This window comes from Daphnia carinata, chromosome 9 (assembly GCF_022539665.2).
Source record: "Daphnia carinata strain CSIRO-1 chromosome 9, CSIRO_AGI_Dcar_HiC_V3, whole genome shotgun sequence".
NCBI lineage: Eukaryota > Metazoa > Arthropoda > Branchiopoda > Diplostraca > Daphniidae > Daphnia > Daphnia carinata.
In genome coordinates this window covers 3,317,344-3,336,547 of record NC_081339.1, presented here as the reverse complement: position 1 = coordinate 3,336,547, position 19,204 = coordinate 3,317,344, and the positions used below count along the sequence as shown (strand labels likewise).

The 19,204-nt window shown below is 41.6% G+C and overlaps 1 protein-coding gene across 1 annotated transcript; it reads left to right on the top strand.

Moving 5' to 3' along the window:
* Positions 1-210: 210 nt before the first annotated feature.
* Positions 211-4,518, top strand: LOC130688192 (cytochrome P450 307a1-like). Its single transcript, XM_057511149.2, has 3 exons — positions 211-838; positions 2,736-3,587; positions 3,692-4,518. Exons 1-3 carry the CDS (start codon positions 253-255, stop codon positions 4,039-4,041), a joined length of 1,788 nt encoding a protein of 595 aa, XP_057367132.1. The 5' UTR covers positions 211-252; the 3' UTR covers positions 4,042-4,518.
* Positions 4,519-19,204: the final 14,686 nt, after the last annotated feature.

Here is a 19,204-nt window from a genome sequence, read left to right as displayed (position 1 = left end):
AAAAAAAAAACAGACGACGACCGACTTTCTGCTGACCGAAGACATTTTCATTTTAAAAGAAAACAAACAATTACTGGAACAGCTGAATTTTGAGTCCCACCAACAAGCAACAAAATTCCCCGCTCTGAATTTCGTTTGTAAAGGGTTCGATTTTGTTTTCAAATCTCGCGATCCCCTTGCGCTTGGCTTTCTAAAAAAAAAAAACAACAAAAGAAAATCCGTTTGTGACGAGATCAGAAAGACGAAGACACAATGGAGTTGTTGACTGTCGAGAGCTCGTCGGTGATTGTCGGCTTCAGCGTCGGACAAATCGGCGCCGTCTTGGTGTCGGCCACGACCGTCCTGCTGGCCACGTTGGCCGCGCTAACGTTCACGCTCGTCTGGCTGAACGGACGCAAGAACAGCGGCCACGGACAGATGGATTCCGTCTTCTTCCGCATCAAAGACAAAGCCGAACGTTTGATCCGCTCTCACGCCGTCAAGTCCGCCAAGACGGCACCTGTCGTTTCACCTGCGTCTTCTTCTCCTTCAAGCCAAAGTGGGACAGCAGCAGCCGAGCCGCAACTGAAGGTCTGGAGTCCACCGCCGGGCCCTGTCGGCTGGCCCATTATCGGCTCTCTCCACTTGCTGGCCAAATACGAGGTGCCGTTTGAAGGATTCTCGCAACTCAGCAAAATCTACGGCGACATTTTCAGCATCACCCTCGGCTCGACTCCGTGCGTCGTCGTCAACAGCTTCCCGCTCATCAAAGAGGTGCTCATCGCCAAAGGCCCTCATTTCGGCGGACGGCCCAATTTCATCCGCTACGACATCCTCTTTGGGGGCGATCGCGACAATTGTAAGTCTTTGTGACACTTTTCATTTCATTTCCCTTTTGCGTGCGCACGCGTGCGTTTAAAAAAGCAAAACATTTTAAAGAAATAACATCCAAATTTAAAGTGGCCGTAGAGAATTATCAAGTTGTGCTATTTTTAGAAACTAATGGAGAACGGGATAGCATTTCTTTTTTTTTATATTCTTCTATGGGGAAAGGGAAGGAAAGAGTTTGGAACTTGTGTGTGTGGCTACAGGTAATCGACATCAAATCATTTGGGACGTGCATCGTTTTTCTTTTGTGACGCCTTGTTTCATAGAGGTCGTACAGAAGGGAGCAGGGAATTCAACCTTCTTCTTTTTCCTTCTACCATCGCCCCTCCATCAAACGCCCCTCCGAAGAAATTCATTTTTTTTTTTTTTTTTTTTTTTTTTTTTTTTTGCAATGTTTAAAAGTATAATCGAAAGAGGGGAGTTATAGAATGACAGGCCGGGACCATCAGCGAACATTTGAGATTATTTTTTTTTTTTTTTAAACCAAAGCTTTTCACTTGTTATGTGAGTCTGTCAAACGTTTTGGGCCAAACGTCCATGACGCGTGGGGCTAGTGTGTGTGTGTGTGTGTGTACGGTAAACATGCAGAGGACGTATGGAAAATGCGCATCGATTGAACGACGTAAATAATTAGACTTACGATGCGAGCGCTTGGGGTTTGCGCTTAATGTGCACAGGTGTGGCAGATTCCACCTGTCCCCTCCCCCTCATACCCCCACCCCCCAAAAATAGTCTAAGGATTTGTTATCACAGATGCGCGTGCTACGACGAGTCATGATTACAGCACTTTATTTATTTATTTTTTTTATTTTAAACTTGGGTAAGGCAATAAGAAAAAATTCCATTAATGAAATGACTCAGCTAAAAGAAACTGTTATATAACGTTAGGATAGTAACGAATTCAATTAAAGTTAATTTGGATTTTTATGACATTTAAGAAAAGATTGAAAAAAAAAAATTGCATAAGATCCGTTGGGTATTTGGTGCGGTCTTCGGGGGGATCGTTTCCATGGCAACATATTAATAATGACAAAAAAAAAAAAAGTGAATTGAGAATTAAAAAGAGATTCTTTTGGTTTTTTTCAAGGTTTCGGTTCTTTTCTCAGGACCGACCCTGACCTTGATTTTCACTCTAGATGTTAGCTACTTTCCAACACCACACGCACGTACTATAGAAACGGAGAGAGAGAGAGCTTACCTATACACACACACACACACACTTGTACACGTTTGATAGTACACACACACACACACACACACATAGACACACACGTACGGAGAAAGGGAACAGAAATGTTTCGCTTATAAGGAAAAAACTATAAGGAAACTGGTGGCGGCCATCGTAAACGCGATAGGGAGGGGCACCCAGACTCACACACACACACACACACACACACACACACACACACACACCGTCTAATTCAGATGCAAATTAAAAATGTTTCCCATCCCCCCATGTATTGAACGCCTCTTTTTTAAACAAAGACATTGGAATTACCTGTTTTTTTTTCTAGATTTTTAATAAAATCTGTTTCATTTCTGTCCGATGGCAGAAAACGAACAATTTTTTTTTTTCGAAAATCATTTTCAATGCCAATTCGGAAAAGAAAAAAAAAGGAGAGAGATAACGACTCGTTTCAATGTCTCGATTCCTTCGTTTCCCATTGGCTCACGAAAGTCAATCCAAAAAAATTAGCCCTTGCGGCTTTCATTCTCTCTCTCTCTTTTTGTTCCACAAATGTTTATCAAATACCTAACAAACGACGACTCAATCATCTAGCGCAATCAAATGAACGAAAAAAAAAAAACCTGATTTCTTTGTTTCAAATTCGCTCTTAAACTTAATTTTGTTGTTGTTTGAATTGCAGCTCTGGCGCTGTGCGATTGGTCCTACCTGCAGAGGGATCGTCGTTCGATTGCCCGTCATTGGTGCCATCCGCGTGCCGATTCGATGCAGTTCGACACGCTGAGCCGAGTCTTGACGTCCGAGAGCGGCCTGATGGTGAACGAGCTGTCGCTGAAGACGGCCGCTGCCGGCAGCCGGGGCATCGATTTGAAGCCGACGCTGATGGCTATGTGCGCCAACGTCTTTACCCACTACATGTGCAGCTCCCGGTTCAACTACGACGACCCCGCCTTCACCAAAATCGTCCGTCTCTTCGATCAGATCTTCTGGGACATCAACCAGGGCTATGCTGTCGATTTCCTACCTTGGCTCTTGCCCGCTTACCGCCGCCATATGCAGCAACTGACATCGTGGGGAACCGATATCCGCCAGTTCATCGTCAAGACCATCATCGACGAGCACAGGTCGACCATCGACGTCAACAATCCTCGCGATTTCACCGACGTCCTGCTCAGCCAGCTGGACGGCGAGAAGAACAACGAACAGGCCGCTCACGAGGACGGAGAACAGCACAACAACAACACGCAACAGCTGGACTGGAACCACGTCCTCTACGAGCTGGAGGACTTCCTTGGCGGCCACTCGGCCATTGGCAATCTGCTGATGAGGGCCGTCGGTGAGCTCTGCTCCAGCCCTCACGTTATGGCTAATGTCCAGGAGGAGATACGCAGAGTCACGGGTGATAATGCTCGTCCAGTCGTCCTGGAAGACCGGCCAAACATGCCCTACACCGAAGCGACGATTCTCGAAACTCTGCGATTGTCTTCGTCCCCCATCGTTCCACACGTCGCCATGCAGGACACGTCAGTTGCTGGTACATCATTTTCTTCCTCTTCTCTAAATGCAAAAATGATTGATGGAAGAATAGAAAATTTAAATTTCATTTTTTTTTTTTTTTTTTTTTTTGAATATTTAAAGGTTACGATGTCAAGGAAGGGACCATGGTCTTTTTGAACAATTACGAGTTGAACATCAGCCCAGACTATTGGGGCGATCAGACTTTGACTTTCGATCCGTCGCGATTCGTCCGCCAAGGGAAAATCGTCAAACCAGAGTACTTTATCCCGTTCAGCACGGGCAAGCGGGCTTGCATGGGCTACCGGCTCGTCCAGCACGTCAGCTTCGTGGCTTTGGCCACGCTGTTGCAGAACTTTGACGTCTCGGCCTCTGAAGATCCGATCCATCTACCGAAGGCGTGCGTGGCCGTCCCGCCGGATGCCTTTCGCGTCGTCCTAACACCCCGGCCATCCGCACCGACGCCTTACTGAAGCAAATTTAAAAAAAAAAGAGACATTTGAATAGAAAAAAAAAATGTTGAAATGACACGTCGACCCTCAGGCAAAAAAGAACATCTCGACGACGAGACCACACATCAGCGTAACCCAAACCAAAAATATTTGAACGACGAGAAAGAGAAAAAAAAAAAACCTGCAAACAAAACAAAGGGCGGATGGAACCTGTCCCTTTTCGTTTTTTAAATTTGCTTAAGAATTAGAAAAGAAAAAAAAGTATTTTATTTTGTTTAAAAAAAGAAAAGAAAAAAATGTTTCATTCTCATCTCTTCCATCTCTCCCCCCCCCCAAAGAAATCTCTCCATTCCTGCATCGACCCCACCCAGCATCGTCAGCGATCTCAACGATGGAAAACAAAAAAAAAAAAAAAAAATTTTAATAAATAAAAAAAAAAAAATTAATATTATTAATTAAAGAATTGTTGGGATGGAGGGAGGGAAAGGGTTTCAAAAAACAAAACAATTTGCCATCATCATTCATCATTTAAATTATTTGTCGCAGATGATTTATAATAATTTAATTATTATTATAAAAGAAAAGGAGATAAAAAAAACGAATGTCTTGTTTTGATTGGTTGATTGGTTGGTTTTTAAAAAAATTGTGTCTTCTGGGGGAGGTTGAAATTCTTTAATGTTTTTTTTTTTATTCCGATTTTTCCCTCGGGTTTTTAATTGCTTGTACATTTGCATGCCGATTGTATGTGTGTGTGTGTGAATTCGTGTGCGTGCGTGTTGTGTTCTTTTTTTTTTAACGCGTTCATTCTTTGTTAACCCTCCATTTCTAAACGCAATTGCATTCGTCGAAAAACGTTATTTTTTAAGCTTAGAAATTATTGTTAACTATTGAATTTACGACTCTTTATCTTTTATAAACAGTTGTTCACAGTTAACGCCATTCACCCCGTTCGAAGCAACAAACAAAAATGAGAGGCTCTCTTTTTATTCTTTTCCTTTCAAAAAAAAAAAAAAAAAAGAGTGGGACCCGAGTGGATGCCCCTTCAAAACCAGCCAGCAGGAAATATGTTTGAACAGTAATTTTCCCCTTTTTGAAAGACACAAATAATATTTCCTGTAGATTGCTTATTCCGTCCTCCTCCTTATATGATATCCGCTGAAATAGATCTTTTTGCTGATGCTGTTGCATTAAGAAAGAAAAAGCCTCGTCTTAGCATTTTTTTTTTGTGTGTGTGTGTACGTGTATCGTTTTATAATCCCACCGTTATGTCACAATCTCGTCTATCGCCCCCCCTCCATCAATTGTTTTTGTATACAGTATATACATATTATTATTAAGATGTGTACAATTACGCGCAATTGAAATTGTTTTCTTGAAAGGAAAGAAAAAAAAAACAGCCGGGAATTTGATTTGAACGGGTTGCCGAAAAAATACAAACAGAGAAAGAGAGACACGCAAATGAATAACACAGCACCAGCACAACAAATTCCCGGTGAAATATGCCCCCTTTGTTTGTTTTTTTCTCTTCTATGTCTGAAAATAAAAATAAACCAAAATTTGTATATTTCATGCTCTTTTTCATTCAATGGCCCGATTAAACGATTCGTTTTCAAACATTGAAGCAAAACATTTTCGCGTAACACATCGGAGACATGCAATCCTATACACATCGCACGATGGTCAGCGCTTCCTCCCTGTCGTGCATTGTGTAACACGACACTCATTCCGACTTTGAAACAGACTCCGTTAACAAAGAGTCTCTTTGGTCTTTCTTTTTTTTTTTTTTTTTTTTTTCCACGGTTGGGGCGTCCGCCAGTTCCTCGCCCAATGCAACCGAGGCCACACCCAAACGAGTCTCCCTCCTTTCCGAATGCGCTATTATTTCTTCTTTTTCTTACGTCATCGACAAGTTTTTACGGAAATTTGTTCGCCCTTTTTTTTTTTTTGTTTAATACATGGACGCCTTCTTCGATTTTTATGTTACGATTTCTGTTATGTAAATCGCGTGCCCCCCTTTTTGTTTTTAAGGTGGACCAGGGCAACAAGTGCGGCACTTGTTTTCCCCTCAGCACGAATCAAATCAGCAGGTTTTTTTAAATTCAAATCACAGAGTGGGAAATCACCCCAATTTCTCTCTTTTTATTTTTTTGTTTTTTTGAAAGGGGGGGGGGCGTTAATTATAAATTTAAAAATAGCTAAATTCATTGCGCAAGCGCTTCACGGTTGCTCTTCTAATCGGATGAGTCTCAATTTGCTGTTCCACGGTTGTTTATAATGGTCCTTTGTTTCGGATAAAATAAATTTGGATCCATCGTCAGACATTCAGTGGTGCCCAGGACGTTTTGTATGCAAACCTTTCACGTAATTTGTGTGTCCAGCAGACCAGTACACAATTCAATGCTGTCCACGCACCGCATCGTTTACGATTTCGATGCTATTATACGAGAAGATGCAACCTCGGGGGATATCGCGTACCCATTCACCTTCTACGAACGTCAGCCGTAGTGGACAAATGCGCAGGTTGGTCGCTAGAAGGTTGTAACCTTGTAGTTAATCATCGATCTATTCGAATACAATAATACCATTTTGAAACGATCAGAAACCAAACGATGCGAATTGAACGTTGAGAAAGACAACCAAAAGCCGAGCTGATATCTTTTTCATTCGATATTTTTAATGGCGAAGGAGGCAGTACAAGCAGATTGGGAAGGGTCATTTGATCGAAGTAATAATCGACCTGTCAATTAAAAATGTTTCCCAAGATTCGAATCTTCTCTTTGTTTTGTTTAATTCAATCAATTGGTCACTGACTCTGGTTGGCACTTGAACTCTTGAGCGCCTTTGATTTCACAATCTTACGTGTATAGAGTGCATAACCGAGACGAGCACGCATGATCGTCTATCTACACTTACTAATTATACACGGAATTGAACTAATGATATCGGAGGCTGTCTGGCTCACCCCTTCATCCCCTCTATGCATAAAAGAAGTACCTACTGATATTTCAAAACCGATTTTAGAATTGTTACCGGTCATTGCCAACGTGCTCTTACATTTCACAACACATGTAAATATAAAGATCATGTTCAAACGATTACCTTAGAATACGTGTACTATACAATATATCAAACATGATCGTCTAGGGTGCGTCTGGATCCATCAATCATTGGATGCTGATGGCTTCTGAGATGATTGGCCTTTGACGCTGTAAACTCTACTGATATTTCAGGTTGAATTAAAAAAGAAAAGAAGAATTATTAATTGTTAAAATTGTCTATTGTTCCGGTCAGTGGCCGATGGAATTTTTTTTTTTTTTTTGTCTAGTCAGTGTCTGGTGATGGGTACATCATGTTTCACAATGCCATGACTCCTTTTTCTCACGTGGGATTATCGTTAAAAATATATACATCTATTTAAGTTGAGTTAAAAATATATAGATCTACATTCGTCATTCGAGCGCCAGTCTAATTTAGTACAATACAAATGAAATTGGTCATTGACGTGGCATTCTTGCAGTGTCTACCTGATGTCCCCCCCACTTGTCCTAACTTTTTTTTTTATCTCGAATGTCTCTTTCCAAATAAACAATTTCAAGAAAGCCGAGGTCTGATTACTCTACGAGCCAGACAAAACAATGGCGCAAAGACTACCTCCCTCCATCAGCGTCTGCTGGGAAACAGAATTTTTATATAATTATACAATTCCTAGTGAAAGATGTCCTTTTCTTTAGCCATCGGTCCAAATTCGCTAAGGACTAGTGTTTACAACGAAGTGTGGGTTATACTTTAACATTGGCGCAAGGTTCCCTTGATTTGGGCACAAGTCCTCGCCGACGTCGGCGTTGTGCAAGTTCAGACAGTCTGTCGCATTTCGGAAGGTTGCCGGGCAAAATGTCCCTTGTGCATCTGACCTGCTGTAAAGCAAAAATCAAAGTCACATCATTTTGGTGGGGTTGCTTATAAAGAATTCTATAGGTCATACTGTACACCATATGGCCTGGTGTCCTCGCCACGACCGCCAAAACATAAGTGTGATGTTTTTGCCTGGTGAAAATGCATGTCAGTTTTGTGGCGTACGTGCGCACCCGAAATAATCCTTAATGTGGGGGACCTACGTATGCAGTTATAGGACCACATTTGAAAGGCAAGAAAAGGTCTGCCCTACATGTACGTACGTGTTATACAACGACAGTGCACAGAGACGGATTTTCACAAGAAATAGGGAGTTTTGGAAGCCATTATAACGAAGTGGTGGGCACCTGAAGAAAACACCGCGTGATCCGCAAAACATTTATGGTCCATGTAATGAGGAATGGTCATTTTAAGGAAGGGGTTTTGCAGTGAATTTGCCCAAGAAAATCGGCCCTTTTTTTTGCACCAAGAAAGATGGATATCCTCCCACTTTAAAAGCCCTTAAAAATGCAGTTGAGATCTCGTTATGATTTCTGATTAAAAATGGGTGGCATACTCTTCGGATGCTGAGATAGTCATCTCTCGTTTGGCTGAACGGCTTTCTATACGAATGTCGTCTAATACGTTTGGATTGGATTTTCTGTTTGAGTGAGAAGCCGTGCGACGCCTTTCCCTCGAGTTCAACGATACCGCGCACTGCCCTTGTTTGGTTTAACTTTAAAACATTGTGTCTGTGTGTGTGTGTGTGTGTGCTCCAGTATAGAAATGTAGAAGCCAGTCCTTTTGGAATGCATTGACTTTGTTTCGTTGTTGTATAACAAGTCGCATAGCGAACTGACCCAATCCAATTAAACGACTCGTTTGCCAACCAAAAGTTTGGCTTATGATCAAAAAGACAGGATGCGAGAGGTCGCGATGTTGCGTATTCAAAATACAGAAAGTCATGATTTTTATGGCGTTCTTGTTTCAGTACACTAAATTCCCCCCAATCATGCAACGTTATTGATTTCGATGTAATGGCCGTCCTTTGCCAACTGTTTCAGTAAAGGCGTAGTGCCCATCAATGGATGAAGATTTAAATGATGAGGATGTCTTTAAAAAGATGGGCCTCACTCATCCATCGTTTGCCGAGGATCATTAGCATCTATTAATAGGCATATACGTGGCTGTTGCGATTCTGTTCTGGACTATAATTGTACTGTCGCCCTTGACATTGAATAGAATGTTAACGCTAATAGTCATCTGCGTACAGTTGCATAATTCATGCTATCTAGTAGAAGATCTTACGCAATGAACAAAAAACCAAAAGAGCATAACTAATTAATTTTGACTTTGCCAATGTCCTTGCCGGTTCTCAGTATCACATTACATTTGCAATAACCCGCAACGGTCCCAACGATGCAATGAACACGGAGGAACTGGAAGCATTTCCGTTTGATGTTTCCATTGAAAATTCCAATCTAAATCAATCTGAATACATTGTTTCATCTACTTAAGTTTACATCAACAATTGACGCAATTGCTTTCGTTAACACTGACCCTCACCTTACGTTTGTTTAGCGATGTTGTACTCGTGGGACGACAACATCTTCCCTACTAAACTAATTTGCGTACGAAATCGCGATAGACAGAAGAAAAATGTTGAAAATCATTCATTACCTCATTTAGCAACATAACTGTTTAACACATTCGATGTATATGTGGAGAGTTAAGTCTAGAAGGAGCAACATCAACTTGATTCTAATTTGACCGGCCTCTACCGACTTAACCTGTTGAACCCATTAAATCTCTCTCTCTCTCTCTGACGTTGTTGGCCAGCTATACGTGAAATGTCGTCCAACGAGCAGCCATCTCTCTCTCTCTCTCTCTCTCTCATTCTTTCTCTATGCAAATGTTTGAAACAGGGAAGGACAAGGAGAGAAAGGTTCCCAGGTCGGGACACGTGATCGACAAGTGGAAATCAATGAACCTTAATGTTCTGTCTGTATTCGTCGCAACTTGTTTCTAGCTATTTGAAATAAAATACAACACGTTTTTAAATTGAAATGAATTTTCAATAGTTTCAATAGACTTGACAACAACTGGCCGCCCCAAAAATGCTCTTCCTTTTTTGTGGGGTGCAGGTGAATGAGGAAGAAACTGAACCATGGCCCCGTGGTCACGTGTCACTCCCGCGTGAGTTTGGAACGCGTGAGTCGCACCCTAGTAGAACTAGTTGGCCTCTACTGAACGCGACAGTTCAACACCTACGTCCTTTTTTTTCCCCTTTTTGCCATTAGTTTTGAACGAGTGCGTTTTGTTTTCACGCGCACGAAGGTCTGCCCATTTGTGTACGTTCCAGGTATAGGAAAAATTGCACGATGCCATCCAGGTGATTCTAAGATTTCCAAAGTTGATGGACGGATGAGAGAAATGCAAATTAGAATTAGCATAAAAAAGCAACGGACGTCAGATCGATCCCCGTGATTATTGTAGTCGTCTGGTTAGCTGATGGAGGTCATTGTGTGGAAAACAAGATCTTCTATGCAAACAAAAAGGAACTGAACACGAGAAAACGACACGACCCAGCACGTGTGGAAAAACGCACGTGTCACCACTCGCTTTTGCCTACAATCAATCCGGAGCCAAATTTTTATTTTTGTTTTCAGCCCATCAACGTCATTGTCATGAAGGTTGGGGGCTTTGCAAACAACATGTTTAGCTCATCACGAAAGACGTAAATCGTTCGATTCATTTGATCATGTCCATGAAGTGACACAGGTGGATCGGTGGTCACGTGTCACGAAACGAGATCGACATAAACGACCTGAAACTATGCAACAAAATATGCAAATATACGATAGAGCAATAACCAGTATTTGACGCATTGGACAGTGGAACGTCAGGATCAGCGACCTGGTTGCACATTTCAAATGTGACAATTTCTATTTTTCCTGTAAAAGGGAAACCAGCACGTGCTTTTCTTCCACGTTTTGGGCCAACTCGAAAAGCTTGGCCGCGTGAGTGAAAATGTGCGCAATGTTTGTACAGGTCCCGATGGCCTTATCGGCTCGTGCCCAGCTTATTCGCGCGTGACTTCCATGAGGGGCAAAAAAGACAAAGTGAGAAGAAACACAGTTTTGTTTTTATTTTATTTTATTTTATTTTATTTTTTTAGGGGTTTTCAGACGAGCATTATCAAATTCGTCAAATCAGGATGGGTATTCTATATAAGAGCCGGAGAACGTTCTGGCAATATAAACGAACGGGTTGTTCACCTTGGTTTTTTTATTTTATTTATTTATTTGGTGTTTATCATTTGAAACGATGCGATTGAACTAAGCGAAATGCTCAAACGAACCACCAAAATAAGAAAAGATTAATTACACGTACGTCCCTGGTTCTAACAGCGAGATGTACGTTTGCCCTTCTTCAAAATATCCAAATCGGACAGGGCAACGTCTGACCGGTGATTGGCCGTTCCGATCCCGCGGCTGCCTTCTCCCACCTAAGCGCGAAGGCAGACGGATTGGCACATTTTTCCTTGCGGAATATTACCAAGTTGCATTGCGTCGTTGCATACGTGACGCTAGGCTCGTCATTGCCTTTCACCCGGATTTTGCAAATAATTTTGATGTGACGTTCTTTCAGTTTGTTGGCTCTTTTCACGTCTGGCGCAGCGACTTCCAAAAATCTCAAAAGGCAATGAAACGCGTGCAACGTCTTGTGCGTTGTCACGTGTCTCGCGTGACCGACACACGTGAACGAAGATGCTGGAAAATCCAATACATGTATATCCTTTACAACTCGGGTTGGAGATAAATGTGCTGTTTGACTAGTGCGCTCGTAGTATGTGATGGCCAATTTTGGGAGAGCCAAATTCAAGCGAATGATTTCAAAAAAAGGAAAGGTTGGTAATGTAAGGGTATTTGCTCGATAGCCGGGTGTTGTGCGATGATTTTTACGTTATCGCATTGCCCTTATTCGCTTCTTGATAATTATTTATTATCCTAAAGCCAGCGGTCGGATAAGCGAGACATGCGTGATGAACGTAATCTATAAGACACAATCATTTTTTCATTTGTTCCGCAATGCGCACAACATTTCAAAGCGACGATATAACGAACCGTATAGCAACACGGCCATCGTCGTGAATTCGTGACTGGCTGATTGGCCAGACCATACATTCGTGTCCGAGTGGACACGAAGTGGATAGTGGGGCTTTGTTTTCTTCTGTGCGTGTGTTACCAAGGCCTTTGGCTTGTTTTAAACTCTACACGATCAGTTGCATCTGACGGTGTCCAACCTAAAATAGTTTTACCTCTTCCAATGCGCGTGTCCTCTACGATAGCGACCTTGTCTGCAGTTTTTTTTTCTTTTTTCGTATTCTACTCTATGCGATTCAAAAAAAAAGAAGGAATCCCGCCATTTCTTATCTTAGCGTATCCGTCTCGCCTTTAAAAAAAAAAAAAATAAATTGTTAATTCAAAAGAGAATCCTAGAGATAGAGAAACAGCGCAGTTTTCTGTGAGCCAGACAAAACAAAAGTGGAGGTTGCACACTATATGGGGAAGGTGTTAATAGTTCCGTCTGATCGTTGTCGGCACACCTGCGAAATGCTGAATAAATTATGATTTATTTTTCTTTGTTTTTCTTTTCTTTCGTTAGAGTTGGCCTTGTGTGCACGGGTTGCCGTTTTTGGCAAATGATCAATTTCACGCACTGATTTATTGTGCGTTTTTGAATCGATGGGAATCAGGTCGAAAGGATGGTCGCGGACAACGATGGATGGCAGTGAACACACAGTCAATAAGAACTTGACCCTATTCTGATTGGTAGGTCAGAGATATACGATTCGTCAAGGTTCCATTCGTCTAATCATCGATTAGCCTCAATTTCAAAAGATACCATCCAATTTTTGTTTTGTTTATTTCATTTTGAATGTCATGCGCGTGAGTCCAATAGCAAAAACTGCATCATTGAATCCAAAGCTGAGCAGCAGGACGAAGCGTGTTGGACCTGCATAAATGAACGCAGAGACGCTAATTCACGCTAAAACTACGCTAAACCACGCTAAACCACGCTAAACCAGATACATTAGGTCAGGTTTTAAAAAAAAAACTTTCTTGGAACATGTACGATCGACATCCAGAAGAATCAGGTCACGAGTTCAACGTTCGGGAGAGTCAGTTGATTATGTTTCATTATACCAGCAAGCAGTTGCATATGTTAAATGGAAGCACACCAAAAAGAACATTGCCCGTACGTGGTAATGGTGAAGGGCCATGACTCCTTAAACAAACAAACACAGAAACGAACCAGTTGAATCTTATGGCTTTCAAAGTTCTGTCCTTTCCCTGTGAAAACAGAGTTCAATTCAATTACTGTCCCACAATATAAATCCAAAAGCATATTTTTTTTTAAATATTAAAGCCCATTTCGAATCGAGTTTTACATAAAGAGAACGGAGTTTGAAACGAGCAGAGCCGGGAAATCCGTTTGGTATTTTATTGCTCTTTGTTTTCAGTGTCTTTTTACAAATTTTCATTTTGTTTTTCTTTTCAACTGATTTTTCTGGCATAAAAAAGAGATGGTATAGTATAGACATATTGGAAAGGAAGACTCTCTCTTTCTTTTTCAAAGGCTCCTGTGACTGACGGACCCCAGCGTCGTGGACTTTGAAGTTCGGTACCTCCCTCATTGGAAATCAGCTCACCGCCGCTGATTCTTTTTTATGCAAAGAAAAATGAGATGCGTGCATTTAATTATTATTCGTATATGGACGGGAAAAGAAACAAACAAAGAAACAGAGAAGAACAACAAAAAAAAAAAAGACAAATCACAGTGCGTCGATCAGCACTCTCTCTCTCTCTCTCTCTCTCTCTCTCTCTCTCACTCTCCATTAGCAACTCCATCCCCCGTGTTAGTCCTTATAAACACGCGCAGACAGGTAAGAAAGTGGAATTACTAGGAAGGAAAGAGAGAAGAAGGATAACATCGTTTGAAAAAAATACAATTTTGCAGTTCCCCCCTCTCGTTTTTCTTGGGGCTCGCCTTGCTAATGTGGGAACCCCAAAAACTTCATGTTGTTTCTCCTTGGGAAGTGCGTGTTATTGATTGCTCTAATAGTTAGGTAGTCGTTTGGAACAAGGCGAAAGAAAGAGAAGACGGTCCGCACTTTTGCTGATTGTCTATAGTGGCTAGCAGAGAGAGAGAGGAGACCGAAATCAATTTGATTTTTCTTTTTCTTGAGCTGTAGAATTCCATCCTAAAGCACAATGCCAAGGTTAAAGGTTGGTCTGGATCGAATCAATCACGCTGCCCTTAGTTGATGGTCAGCATGCGATAAGTGACGAGCTCGCGAAACCCCCCCCCCCCCCCCCCACACAGACAAACAAATCGAAATGAAAACGTAACGAAAATAAGAGGGGAGAAGAAACACAAAAAACGACTAAGAGGAAAACAAAAGGTAAAGCCGGTAGAAAACAAAGGAATAAACAAAAAAAAAAAAAAGAAGAGAGCGAATGATTTAAATACGAAAAAAACCCAAAAAAAGAAACAAAAAAAAAAAAAAAAGAAAATTCGGAGAAATAAAAAATAAAGGTAAGAGTGAAAGGTTTTTTTTTTTTTTTTTTTTTTTTTGCATAATTTTGGTTTCGTAATGTTCCGTAGGAAAAGATAGAAATAAAAGGGAGGGATAAGGTAAAAAGAATGAGGATGTGTAAGAAAAACTATGATCCCCACCCAACCTCGCAGTTATCTCTACGTCTCCGGTTTGTCTCATTCGGAACAAATTGCATTTTCAAAACAACAACAAAAAATCCATCAAATGAAATAAAGAAAACGTGAAGTTCAAAGAAATTCGCCGATAATCACGATGCTTCTCACGTCCCCCTTAACGGTTAGCATCAAGAGGCGGACGAGTCTGAGAGATCGTGGCCCGTTTGCTGATTATACGTTATAGCGCAAAGAAGAAGAAGAAGAAGAAGAAGACACGGAAGAATAATATCCATTTCGGACGGTGAGCTGCAACCGATCAGAATCGCGACAGACTCATCAAATAACAAGTTGGATAACAGAAAACAAAGGGACGTTTTCTTTCTTTTTTGGGGAGGCTTCTCTTCTGCGTGCCATTCGTCTATCGAGTTTTTTTTTTTTTTTTTGGACTTCTTTGCTTTGTGCGTGTGTGTGTGTGTGTGTGCTGAACTTGAGATCGAGATCCGGGTTATGACGACACACGTGACGACACTTTCTCCCATTTCTCTCTCTCTCTCTCTCTTTCCGCCCTATCTCTATCTCGTCTGTCTTGTAGAATTGCATAAATAATGACGTCCTTTTAACGACCTTTTGCTTGCCGAAATGCTTTCTTCCTAACTGGCCTTGGCGAACCAGGTTTAAAGTGGCCGAGAAATAAAACAAAAACAAACATCAACTAAAAATCAATGACCTTCGTGAATTCCCATTTGATTTTTGTAATTCGATTGATTACGCTATTTGGTGTACGAATAATACGTCAGTCGTGATGTAAGTAAAGCTTTCAGCAACGCAAAGTAACGCGTATTTACTTGATGTGCGTAGTTTTATTTGCGTTGCCACTAGTTCGTCCTCCAGTGGACCTAATTGAATTCCTAATTTAAAGTTGATGCCTTTTCGCTCGATATTTTCTTCTTAGATTTGCACATTTTTCGTGTTTCTTTTTTTTTTCTTTTCGTTTTTGAATCGTCCACTTTTCCCGCTGCTCTGATTTTGTTTTTCTATTTTAATTGAAACAGAGTTTTGCAGTCCCACGCCATCTAGCGGTCATGAGAAATACCACTTCAAGAAAAAAAAAAATTCTGCGGAATTTTTCGCGGCATACTAGCGAGCAGTAAGGTTTCCTGTGATTGGTAGATTTGGCGCCAACATTTGGCGCCATCCCTGCCATTGCAGATAGCGGCGTCACGACCTTAATTGGCATTTATTCCCAGGTATTTGATGCTTTAAAATTTATTCACGACGCTTATGACAGAATGACAAGACACTTGGCAATAAAAGCACAAACTAAAGGGTGGAATAATTCGAAAATTGGCTGAACAAAGCACGCCTATTCGATGAACTGGCAACGCTTTGTCTCGCAGTAAAAAAGAAAATATGACAGTTTGAGCGCAAGATCTTTGTTGTTTGTGTGGCCGAGGGAGTCGAAGTCGAACGACCCCATTCTTATTTTAAAAAGTTCCAACAGTGTCTTCTCTCGTCGAGGAATTCGGTCGACGGATAATAGGAGCACTAGTTTATTTGACACCTTCCACAACCTTGTTAGTCGCGAGAGACGTCTGATTGATGATCGTGCTGGAACCATGAGTACGACACGCGCTCACCAAGGTAGGAAGAACTAAACCCAATCATTGCCTAGCACCGTAAGGTTCTCTCTCGTTAGTTATTAAGTTCTACTAGCTTATTTTAGTCAATCACAAACGCACGCACGCATTCCAATGTCCTTGTCCTCCCTCCTCCTAGTCCTCCTCTTCATGTTGTGAGGTGCCGAAAACCACTCACACCAACAGACACATACCCTGTGTCGAAAACAAATTCCAAATTCTTTAGGTGGGAGTGCAGGTGAAATTGCGCTCATGAATCCAGCCAGCAACAGCAAAATGGAATCCTCAGGTTCTGGACCATGTAACCATTCCCCAAACAGGTGAGATCAATTACGTCACAATTCACTTTCGTCCCACTCTTCATGAAGCAAGCCTGCATTGCATTGTCTGTTGCAACCTGTTGAATGTAAGAATTAATCAGACCATAAAAAGAATGTTTACGGTCAGTCGACTCGTGGAATTGTGATATACCCACGGGCTTGAATTTTTCCCAATCCAAGATTGACGCAGTTATTCATGTCGCATTCCGCATATGGCTCTAGTTTTTATTCTTCTTAAAACGGGGTTTTTGCTGTTTTCATTCTTCCCGTATTAGAGATTTCCCGATTAGGAAGAGAAACGAACCCCCCCCCCCCCCCCCCCCCAAAAAAATCCCATTTCTTTTCTTTTTTTTTCTTTTTTTTCTTTCGGATCAATCCAAGGTAGACGTTCGATATCAGCCGCTAGATGTCTTCGATGGGCATCTAGAAAAATTCAAAACGGAGGGGGGCAACACGGCTACTAGGCACGCTGAAAACGGGCGTCCCAGCAGTTTTGATTTAGTAATACGCAGACTCTTTCAAAGCCAGAGTTCTCTTTATTTACCTCTCTCTCTCTCTCTCCGTACGTCTTCACTGGCGTATGGAGCCCAGCAGCAACAGACAACAACAACAACAACAACAAAAAACGTAGATAAGAGAGAAAGAAAAAGAAAAAAAAAAGGTAAAGCTGACATACATTTGCCATCGCTTTTAAACGTCTAGCCAACGACTGTCAAGTTTCTTGTGTGCAACGACGACACATAGACAACAGGAAGGAAACTTCGGGAAGATAAATGAGAAATCAGTGCGCCCTCTTGCAACTCTGTGTCGACGAACGTGCGTCTTTCCTTCCTTTTTTTCGTTGTTTCTTGCTTTCGGGTTTTCGTGTGCGTGGGGGTGGAAAACGTTCAGTCATTTTGAACGACGTCGACAGTTTCCCGATTACACGAGACACAACGAAGGTGCACGCGCGCGTGTGTCGCTTAGGGTGACGAAAGACGTGAGACGACGACACTCTCTCGTCCTTCCTCTTCCTTCCGAAAAGGTAAAAAAACGAAACACGGAACACACACACATATCTCATGTGTTTTTCTAAATCTGTTTTCGAGTGTGGTAGTTTGTTAAAAAGTAAAAAAGAAGGGTGAGAGACTCTCTCCGGTTCTCCCCGGCTTCGACGTTCCTCGTCTATTTTGGAGTCCCTTCTCAAACATCTTTTTATAGAAATAACTTTTTTTTTTTTTTTTTTTTTTTTCCCTCTTCGTCTTGTTACTTCGTCTGCGTTTCTTTTTAGTCGTCTGTAAAATTAGGTATTTCTTTTTTTTCTTAAATACCAAAAACTCGAAGGCTAAAAAACAAGAGTCTATCTTAAAGCTAGCCCGTAGTTCTCGCCCCCTCTTTGGTTGATTATTGGATTGACGAAGTGCAGTGACGCGTCGCCACATTTTTTGTTGTTGTGTGTTTAACTCGGCCAGACTGGCGTCTGGGTATCTTTTGCCTGTTCCCTCATAGATTTTGGCTTTTTTTTTTTTTTTTTGGTCGATAATAATGTAGAGCATCTAGTATAACTGCGCAACAAGTGATCCGTGTGGCCATTCGTCTCTTGTTTCACATTCTGTGGGTTTGACATTCGATCGTTTCCTCGTTACTCGACAACTTTGCATTTTGCCAGTTCGACAAACTTCTTAAGTTTTTCTCTTTTTTTTTTTGTGAGTGGACGCGCTTTCTCAGCAAACTGCCAGGTATATTCAAAACAATTTTTTTTTTATTGTTCGTCAGACTGTTCTCTTCCTATTTAGCCGGCAGCCAAAAAGAAAACTGTCGGAAGATTGCTGGTGGGGGGGAAGAGACAAGACGTTAGGGTACGAACTAGAAGGGTCATGTTTTTTTTTTTTCTTGCAGGGATTTTGTTAGTCATCTCCTATCTTCTTTCTTCGCACAGGTATCATACCTACCTACCTTTCTCTTTCTTTTTTTTTTCGGGAGGGGGGGCTCTGTTTTCTAACTACCTATTTCACCTTTAAATAAAGCAGAGCTCCGGGGTTTTCTTTTGAAAAAAAAAAAAAAAAAAAAATACAGTGGGGGTTTAGATGGGGAGGGGGGCGGTGGGTAGCTGATGGAGAGAAAACACTGGTCCGAGTTGCACCTTGTCTATATTGTTGCAACAACCATTCGCTTGATTATCCATGCGTGAAACAATTAATGACGAAGGAAAGAGAAAGGTGGGAAAACAAAAAACTCTAGTTGATAACAAAATGAACGAACAGAATTATAAAAAAAGAAATGAGCGGGAAATATTCAATAGTTGGGTGCGTGTTACGTGTACGCGCAACGTCTGGTCACGAACAGTCATTTGGCACCGTCACGGCTCCCTTTTTTCTTCCCCCTCTCTCTCTCTCCTTCTGGCCGGATGATAACGAGGAAATGCACACACGTGAAAAGGAGAAATGCGTGTACGTTCCTTCTTCATCTTGCTCGTCGTATTTTTTAAATATTTTAACTGCGCGGAAACAAAAATTAATGGCCCACTACGTCAACAACTTTCTTCTTTTCCGTCTGTCCGAGAGATGATGCATCATTCTCTTTACACATGCACACACACACACACACACACCGAAAGCTTTTTGTTTGTTTGTTTGG